Source organism: Bison bison, unplaced genomic scaffold (assembly GCF_000754665.1).
Source record: "Bison bison bison isolate TAMUID 2011002044 unplaced genomic scaffold, Bison_UMD1.0 scf7180017864482, whole genome shotgun sequence".
Classification (NCBI taxonomy): Eukaryota; Metazoa; Chordata; class Mammalia; order Artiodactyla; family Bovidae; genus Bison; species Bison bison.
Genome location: NW_011495042.1, coordinates 6,998,345 through 7,008,326, shown reverse-complemented (window position 1 = coordinate 7,008,326; position 9,982 = coordinate 6,998,345). Strand labels below are relative to the sequence as shown.

The 9,982-nt window shown below is 58.2% G+C and overlaps 1 protein-coding gene across 1 annotated transcript in view; it reads right to left on the bottom strand.

Moving 5' to 3' along the window:
* NUP210 (nucleoporin 210kDa) overlaps window positions 1-9,982 on the bottom strand; it is an 80,317-nt gene that overhangs the window by 41,645 nt on the left and 28,690 nt on the right. Inside the window, 5 exon segments of the mRNA XM_010862529.1 lie at window positions 181-287; window positions 768-960; window positions 3,861-4,034; window positions 4,593-4,814; window positions 6,957-7,102. Of these exon segments, the coding sequence (XP_010860831.1) occupies window positions 181-287; window positions 768-960; window positions 3,861-4,034; window positions 4,593-4,814; window positions 6,957-7,102 (842 nt within the window).

The following is a 9,982-nucleotide window of genomic DNA, read 5'->3' as shown; positions in this document are numbered from 1 at the left end:
CAGCTGGACCCCCCCACCCCCGCCGTCACCAGATTGCAGGGAGCACAGGAGGGGAGACTGAGGCATGAGGGCCAGTGAGGAGGCGCCCCCCGTCAGTGGGCCAGCCTCAGGACCCCGGGAGCACTGGGCAGAGCGTGGGGAAGCGGGAGGACGGCCCGCCCCGGGGGCCCCAGTCGGTACCGGCTGCGTCACTCTGGCCAGGTCCAGGTGCGGCGGCTGTTAGCCAGTGGCGGTGGCAGAGATGGCCGTGGTGCCCGAGGCCTGGTGAACCGAAATGGCCTGCAGGCCTGAGAGCGAGAGGGAAGCCGACTGTGACGAAGACCCGCCTTCCCTGTACCTGGTGTGCAGCTTGAAGTCTCCCACCGCCCTGAAACTGGGGGACGGGGCATACCGTGTGCACCTCTAAGAGCTGAGGGGACCTGAGCAAGCTTCCTAGAGCTGCTCAGAGGAGCTGGAGGGGATGGCTCAGGTCCTGGCCGCTGAGGGTCTCCAACACAGCGTCAGGGTGTCTCAGAGCTCGGAGCAGCCGGGTCTGGGCTCCAGCCCGGTCTGTGCACAAGCTGGGCCTTGAGCTCAGCCACCGTGTGCCCTGAGCTGCTCCCCACCTCCCACCCAGAGTCCGTTTCTCCCTCGCAGACGTGTGAGGACTAAAGAGGAGTCCTGACGCTCCCCGGGCATCAGTCCTGGACAGAGGGGGTCCCGGCCCCCCACCCACAGCCGTCCGCCCCTCTCTGCGCCCAGCTCGCCGGTAGGGGGCCGCCGCTCACCATGCAGCTTCCTCTGGCCGCTCCCGTCGTCCTGGGACACCAGCTGCAGGGGCGGGGCAGGCTCGATGCTGGCCAGCAACGGCCTGCTGGACTCCCACTGGATGCTCAGCGAGCTGAAGTTGTCGAACCTGCGGCCCTGCTGGTCGTAGGCGGCCAGGTCCAGCAGCGGGCTGCGGTGGCTGGAGACTGGAACCTGCAAGAAGCCAAGCTCACCCACGGGCCACACCCCGGGCTGGGCAGGCCTGTCCCTGCCACACAGCGCACCGTGTGGGCTCATGGGGGTCCTGGTGAGCTTCTGGGGGTGACTCGCTAAGGGATGCTCGCTACTGCTGCTGTCAAGGTGCCCTTGACAGTCCTACACAACCAGGCCTCCAATTCCAGCCCATGCTCTCGACGGGGACCTTGGTGACGTCTGGAAACATTTTTGGTTGTCACGACTGGTTGCCAGTAGGGGGCGCTACTGGCATCCGGGGGTAGAGGTCAGGGTGCTGCCTAGCGCACAGGACAGCCCCCGCAAAAAGGAAGGATCCGCCCCAAAGGGTCGGCAGTGCCGAGGCTGGGGACCAGGCGTCACGCACACTTGCAGGTTCCCTGGTCCTGCGATGGCAAGAGCACCCCCAAATTCACGAACAGGGAGGCCGAGGCGGCTCAGAGATGCTGAGTCACTCGCCCACGGTCACACAGGTTCTGGGGTGGACCGTCTGGTCTGAGTTTAAAGCCCATGGGCCTCCCTGGACGCTGTGCAGCCTCTCCCCGCTGTGCAAGAGTCGGGCAGTGGCTCCATCCGAGCCCCGGCTCGGCGCTCCCGGCCGACGCCCAGCTCAGAAGCCCGGGGTCAGGCTGGAGCGTGGCCCCCATCTGTCACTGTGGCAGGTCAGCCCCGTTTCAGCGCCTGGTCACCAGTGATTTACTCTGCAAACACGTAAGGGCGGCCTCTGGCTCCGGAGGGGCATAAAGCGAAACTGACCCGGCACCGGCGTACATGGCAGGGATCTATCCTCCCCAGGGCCCTGCGAGACCACAAATCACAGGGACCCTGTCTGCCTGGCTGCGGACTCTGCAGTCCCAGGGAGGCTGGATCTCCGGGCAGTTCTCTGTTCAAGCAAGATCTACGACACACGAAAGCCCACGCAGAGCCGTGCTCGCTGCCCTGTCGCCATCTTTCAACCAAGAGACAGCCCTGGGCGGACCCCGAGGTCACTGCTGACCGACGGCCAGACACAGCCCTCTTGGTGAGCAGCCAGCGCTTATGGATAGGACGGATGCACAGGGATCTGATTATCTTATTCTCTGAAACTGAGGCGGTCTGACCAGCCTGGCGGGGCACGAGCCGGAGGGAGGGGGCTTTGGAGGGACATCCGCTCTCCACGCCTGACTCCTCCCAGCCCTGTCCACCACGCCTGGGTTTGGGGTCCCCAGGCACGTGAGTCTGCAGAGTAAGAGCAGAGGGTGGCAGGGACACGAGCCTAGAGGGGTGGGGGTCCCCTGCCTCCCAGCCTGAGCCGGGCCCCGCTCTAGAACCACAGAGAGGGAGACGAGCACAGGCGCAGCTCGGACGCGCCGAGCCTCGCAGCATCTGTGTTTTCAGAGGTCAGTGGCTTGGAGGTCGGGGCAGCCCTCTCTGCCTCGCGGCATCTGTGTTTTCAGAGGTCAGTGGCCTGGAGGTCGGGGCAGCCCTGCGGAGAGCAAGCCTGTCAGGGCCAGTTGTCCAGCAGCGTTTGTTCGCTTTGCGTCTCCGGGTCACATTTTGGAAATTCTCCCAGTGCTTCAGGCTTTTTCATCATTACTGTCTGTATCTGTTAGGGCATCTGTGGTCAGGGGCCTTTGAAATTACTACCACAACTCACTTCTGAAGGCTCAGATGGTGGTCAGCGTTGTTTAGCAATGAAGTACTTTTAAATTAAGGTCTGTACGTGGTTTTCCTTAGCCGTAACACTACCACACACTTGACAGACTCCAGGATAATATAAACATAACTTTTAAATGCACTGGAGAACCAGGAAGTTCACGTGACTCGTTTTCTCACAATATTCAAGCTGTATTGGGGGGTCTAGAACCAGACCCAGGCTATCTCTGAGGTCTGCCTTCCTGCAAATTCTATAGCGTTAGGATGTCAAGTGCCTGGGGGCAGGGGTCGGGGAGGAGGAGCAAACCAGAGGAGGAAACGCTGGGGACACCCGTTGTTACCCTTGTTTCGATCCTCCGTCATTGCGACCCCATGGACGGTAGTCCCCCAGGTTCCTCTGTCCATGGGATTCTCCAGGCAAGAATACTGGAGTGGGTTGCCATTTCCTTCTCCAGGGGATCTTCCCGACCCAGGGATCAAATCTGCATCTCCTGCAGATCCTGCATTGCAGGCAGATTTTTTACCACTGAGCCACCAGGGAAGCCCGGGGACACACATTAGACAGGGTCTAAGGCTGAGGAAGGCCCTCCCAGGAGGTAATGTGTGAGTGAAGAGCTGAGGGAGGCAGGAGAGGGCCTGGGCGTTCAGAAGGAGACCATTCCAGTCAGGGAAGAGCAAGCCAGACCACGGGGCTGCCCCAGCTCCGGGAGGGGACGGAGGTGGGGCGGGGAAGGTGATGGGCGGTCCCGGGGCCTGCGGGCCTCAGGAGGCAGGGGTATGACTCTAGCTCTCGCTCTGGGTGCACAGGAAGCCGCAGCAGGACGGAAGCAGGGAGCAAGGTGACGTGCCTAAGGCACCCTCTGAGCGCCGACGTGAGTGCAGCTCCCCTTATGCCTTTAGTAGCCCTGGAGGCCGCTGTCACCCCACATCACTCAAAGGAGGCGGACACACACGAGTCAGATTGGGGCTGGGCCTGCCGCCCTGAGCGCCGCCCAGCTCCGGCCTCACAGTGGACCCAGCGGGCCGGGTCTTCCCAGATCCCGGACTTACATACGTCGCTCTTGCCACAGGGGATGAGAACAGCGGCTGAGTCTGGCGTTGGAGAGGTTCCCTTTCTCCTGACACTGCCACAGCACAGGCCCCTGGCACCCCACGGCACCCCCAGACAAGCACCCGCCGGGCAGGATGGGTGTGCCGACGAGGGAGGGGCAGCACCAGCCATTGCCTGGCCCTCGGAGGCCACTCACCACCTGCTTGTTCTGCTGCAGCAGCGGGCAGGACAGGTCCAGCTGGGGGCTGGCATAGACAGGCGTCAGCGTGAGCCGGGAGGGTGGCACGCACACGAACTTCACCACAGCGGGCTCCAGCGCCGGGAAGGGGTTGGTGACGCTGGGCTTGTTCCCCACCGTGAGGGCGATGACCTAGTGGGGCGGAAGACGCATCACACGCCCAGGCTGAGTCCCCACTCCACTGGGAGCCCCTGGACTCACAGTGCTGTTCTGCGGAATGGGGATGGCGGTGATAACCCACCCCAAGGGCTTACAACAGTCCAGGGATACGTGGATGGGAGACGGACGGACCTTCCGGCAGGGGCCCTGGAGCCCCTACAAACAGGACAGAACCGGGCCTGCTCCAAGAGGAGGGTCAGGGGATGCCGTGCCCTGGAGCCCCCTACAAACAGGACAGAACCGGGCCTGCTCCAAGAGGAGGGTCAGGGGATGCCGTGCAGCTTCCCAGGACTGGCCAGCACGCATCAGGGTCCTGCCCCCTGCTCGGCCTGCCTGGTGTTCAGTCAGTCACCCCCTGCCCTGATCCTCAGTCTGCCTGCCTGTGGAATGGGTACAAAGGCCACAGCTGTGTCTTAGGACTATCTTGAGGATTAAGACAAAACGAGGGTGCGAGGCACGGCAGGGCGCTCGGGGACATGACTGTCCACCCCTCCTCTGGCCAGGGTCGGCCTGGGGGGGCTGCCTTCTCACCTGTTCACCCAAGACCTGGCAAGTCACGAGGATCCAGTGTTGCTGGTAGTTCCGGGAGGCAGGGGGCCCAAAGAGGGCCAGGCTGATGCTGTCCGCGTCCTCTGAGGTGACGTTGCGGAAGAACTTGGAAGGCTCCAGGACCCAGGGTCCGGGACCACCCTCAAAGAGCATCTCCTTCGAGGAACCAAGGGTCACCAAGGCAACAGAGGAGGGGTCCACAGCCTGTGGGAGAAAGCAGCAGAGTCTGCGTGTCCCCGGGAGGAGCAGGCCCGCCGGGCGGGGGGCTCACTCTCTGGTCCTTGCCCCACGTGGTGCTCTCCGTCCTGCCAGGAGGATCTGTTTGGGTGTCTGTCTCCACTCCTGGCTTACAGGCTCCAATAAAGGAAGGGCATGTCTGTTTCCCCTCGTATCTATAGCGTGATCTCAACCACGTGAGAAACGAAACACCATGTAGAAAAAAGTAAAATATTTTAAGAAGAGCAGATCGCAACTACACTGGATACTATTTCTCTGCCGTCTCATCAGCAAAAATCAAAAGTCTGAGTACACACACTGCTGATGAGTCTGTAGCAACATGTGCATGTCATTTATTTTTTCTTTGGCTGTGCCAGGCCTTGGCTGCAGCACGTGGGGTCTTTAGCTGTGGCACATGGGATCCAGTTCTCCAACCAGGGATCAAACCCAGGGATTGATGTCCTGCGTTGGGAGCAGAGTGTTCCCCACCAGGGAAGTCCTAAACACATACTCTCTTATAAAAGGAAGCTGTTTTCTTGAGATATGATTGACATATAACCTTCTATGAGCTTTGTTAGTACAGGACAGCGATTTGATGTTTGCACACATTGTCAAAGATCACCGCAGTACGTCAACAGCTGTCACCACACAAAGTTACTAATGTTTTTTTCTCGTGAGGAGAAGAATTTTTAAGATCTACTCTCTCAGCAACTTTCAAGTACAGTATCATTGAGAAATGTGTTCTCATATCCTGCTGGGGAAGATAGGGAAATGGCACAACCCCAACAGGGAAATTCAGCAATGTCTGCCACAGTCACAGGCCTATTCATCCCCTGTCCAAGCAGCATCCCTTCTAGGAATGGACTCAGAAGATAGGGCTCCATGAATACACGAACTGCAGGCACAGAACTGCACACTGCAGCGTTATTTTTTAAGAGGGGAAAGCATGGGAACAGCCCAAACAGCCGTCAGCAGGGTGATAAACTGGCCTATCTTTATGACCAAATAGCAAGCAAAGCCCTTCCCGTGTGTATGTGAAGAGATCTGCAGTCACCTTCTTTGTTTTTCAAGTAAAGGAGCAAGGTGCAAGACAGGGTATAGAGGATGGTACCTCTGAGGACAAGAGGAGCGGGCAAAAAGAAAACCCATGTGACTATGTGTGGTGATGGGTGTTAAGTAGACTCGTTATGGTGATGGTTTCACAGTACAGACAAGTTTCAAGTCACTGAGCTGCGCTAATGAAACCACAGAACATTATCTGTCTATTACATCCCAGCAAAAAATCCAAACAACCCTGGGCTGCTGTCTGCCCTGCATCAGACACTGTGCCCGGGGCCAGGGGTTCAGAGATGACGGTTTCTAATGTCCCTCAGCTTGCTCCTGGTGGGGCAGGGGAGAAGGAAACACACCCCAAACCGACATGCCCAGAGGTGCAGACGCACCCTGCTAGGGTCTCTGTGAGGCTGCACGACCCCACGTGAGAGGAAGGGCCAGGCCCTTCTCGCCCACACGTTAACTACTAACCCTACTGAGCATTTGCCACCTCCCGGGCACGGTGCTCAGCCCATCTGGTTTTGCTCAAATCCTCCTCCTCACTATAACCCTGTCGGCAGGTGCTGCATTAACCCATTTTACAGGCAAGGAAACTGAGGCCCTGAGAAATTAAACCAAAGTTGCAGAGTTGCTGTGGGACCTGGATTCAGGCTCGGGAGTTGGTGTCACAGCAAAGGCAGCGTGCTCTGCGCGGGAACATGCTTCACGCCTTCTGCACGCGTGTGCACAGGGGACCCTGGCGTCAGGTGAGGGGCACGTCCAGGCTGGCCCCAGAGCCCCGAGGCCCCAGGACCCATACCATGCGCCAGGGCCACTGTCCCCACCGCAGGGCCCTCTGGAGACCCTGCGGGGTGACTCCAGAGTGGGCCTGGAGCCCCCCGTTTGGATCCCTGTGGGGTCACTTCATCCACACGGATGCCAGCACTCACCGTCCGCCCTCAGGCAGGCCCTGCTCTGCTACAGGCTCCCGAATCCTGACTGAAAAGCACCTCTGGAGCTGCTCTGATTTAACGCACATTTGCCAGAGCGGACGGGTAATTCTTGCCGGGGAGGAGGAGGGCGGGGCCTGGGGCTCACCTTGAGGGGCAGGTAGGCGGCGATGGTGACGCGAGCACTCAGATGCACGTGGCCGTGCCTGTAGCTGACGAGCAGCGCGGTGTAGCCCTGGGCCTCCGCCCTCACCGTGACGCCGCTGCAGTGGTCAGGCCCCGGCCGCAGCCTGCCTGCAACGGGAGCAGCAGAGGTCAGCGAGCACGCGCCTGTCAGGGGAGACCCGACGGGCTGACGCCCTCTTTCACGCCGGGCTTGATACGAATCCAATTTTTTAACTTACCATTTTCAAGTATAATTATCATACCCAAAAGCATTCGCATGTTGTAAGCATACAGCTCACCATTATTCCCTGCAGACTGAACACGCCCTGTTTCTAGGACTGAGATCAGGTATCAGCATGACCCGCAGCTCCCCGTGCCCCTCCCCAGAGGAAAACCTAACCACTTCTAAGAGCAGAGCCGAATCCTGCTGGCCTTGGAACTCAAACAAAGGGAACTGCCGGGCAGAAGTCCTTGGTAACTGGCTCTCTCCCGCTCAGTACTGGCGGTACCAGAGTATTTTGGGGGCTCTCTGTTCTATTTCACCAGTCTCTAAGTCTGTGCAACCGCCACTCTGATTCAATTATTATAACTTATAATAAGGACTTTCCCAGGTGGCTCAGTGGTAAAGAATCCACCTGCCAAGCAGGAGATGCAGGTTTGATCCCTGGGTTGGGAAGATCCCTTGGAGAAGGAAATGACAACCCATTCCAGGGTTCTTGCCTGGGAAATCCCATAGAAAACGGAGCCTGGCGGGCTACAGTCCACAGGGTCACAAAGAGTCGGATACGACTCAGCAACGGATCAACAGCAACCTGAAGTAAGTCCTGAAAAAGGGAAGAATGAGATCTCCCAGTTTCTTCTTTTTCAGCATCGCGTTGGCTATTCTGGATCTTTCGGATTCCACACGAATACTGTTTCTCCACATTCATTTTACTCCTGAGAGGCCTTTTTGGTGGAATCTTTAGGGTTTTCACATATTAAGTCATTTGCAAACAGATAAGCTTATCCCTTCCTTTCCAGTTCGGGTGTCTTTTATTTGCTTTTCTTGCCTAATAGCTCTGGCCAGGACTTCCGCTACTGCGTTGACCTTGTCTTCCAGATCTTAGGGTAAATGTTTTCAGCCATTTACCTGGAGGATGATGTCAGTTATGAGTTTTCATATACGGCTTTTATTAAGTTCATGGAGTTTCCTTCTATTTCCAGTTTGTAGGCTGATTTTATCAGAAAAAGGTTTTGAGATTTGTCCACTGATCTCTCTGCCTCCGCTGAGATAGCGGCGCAGTTTTCTTCCTCGATTTTGCTACCGTGGTACATCATGTTATCGTTAGACCGCTGAGACACTGCATTCCAGGAGTACATGCCCCCTGGTGCTGGCGTTTAACCCTTCTAACGTGCCGTTGGCCGTGTGGGGCCACGAGGGCGCACTGAGCTGCCACGAGCATGTGCGGCATTTCTCTGGGGATGCATTTCAGCATTTCTATTGGCATCCCACAGAGAGAGGGATTTCTTCTCTGGTCCTTAATGCCTGGGAGTGTCTATGCTCAGCTTCATCACTTTCGCCAACCATCCTTCACCAAATGGCTGTGTTGACTCACTGACATCCCCGCCAATCCGCGGTATTTTCCACCTGTTTGAAAAAAAAGCCGTTCTGGTGGTATTTTAGTTTTTCCCCCAAACATTTAGCAAGAATGATGCGGTGAAGCTGCACACCCAGCCCCCTAGATCCCACAGCGAACATTCATTTCTGCTCCTCTGGCTGCCTGTCTACCCACCAACAGTCCGTCCCATACCGTATGCGTCTAGAAGTGAGCCTCAAGCATCAGTGTGTTTCATCCTGAACGCTTCGCACACACACAATAACCACAGGTCAGTGCTTCTTTAGGGCTCTTTTTTCCCCTGAGGTGGATGTACACACGAGGAGGCGCACAGATCTGGAGTAGAGCCGTCGGTGGTTCTGACGAAGGCAGCACTGGGCCCAGGACCGTGGACCCCAGCCCGTCCTTCCTCCTCAGTCCCCTGGAGCTCGTGGCTGCAGCACTCCAGGATGCATGGGGGCGGGACGGGGCAGCGGGCCCCTCTCCTGCCATCAGAAGGACGGGCCTCTTTCTTCTGTGCTGATGTTTTGTTGTTGGTATTCAGCCACTCAGTCATCCAGCTGTTTGTGACCCCATGGACTATAGCCCGCCAGGCTCCTCTATCCACCAGATTCTCCAGGCAAGAACACGGGAGTGGGTTGCCGTTTCCCCCTCCAGGGATGAAATCCAGGCCTCCTGCATCTCCTGTTTTGGCAACCAGATCCTGTACCGCTGAGCCACCTGGGAAGGCCGTGCTGATGTCTGCTGCTTCTCTGAAGACACAGGACCCATAAGGCCTGGTTTCCCCTGGAGAGTCTGAGAAGATGCAGCCACAGCTATGTGAACAGGGTGATGGCCCGGGATGTGCCACGACATCTGAGCAGCTTTGCCTTCAAACAGCCCCGTGAATGACCACAAGCACGGTGGCCCAACGGGAAGCCAACAGACACCTCTGACTGTCAAGCTTCCTGATCCCTGCCAGGATCCAGGGCTCACTCCTCTGCTCAGAAACCAGCGGTGGCCCCCAGCTCTGGCCACTTTGAGGTCCACGTGCCCCAAAGCCCCAGTGATGCAGGGTTTGACAGGTTCCGCAGCCTCAGGCCACCGTGTGTGCACGCGGCCCACAGGTGTGCCCATGAGCTCTGCTCCCCACCCCTCTCACCCTGCCTGGGCTGTACTCACCATCAGTCCTTGGTTAGCATCACCCGCAACCCTAAGGGACCCCGTGGGCCGACTCCCCCGGGGGGCCCTGTTTCCCGGGCACTAAGGCTCTGGGTGAGGGCGGCACACACCCAGCCTTGCATTCCACCCTGAGGACCTGGCTTTGGGCCCTCGGGGGACCCTGGGCAGTGACATGGCCTCGGTCTCTTTGTCCAACACGCGGCCTGACCACAGCCCCTCTTCCCACAGAGGCTCTGAGTCTGGTGAGGTCATG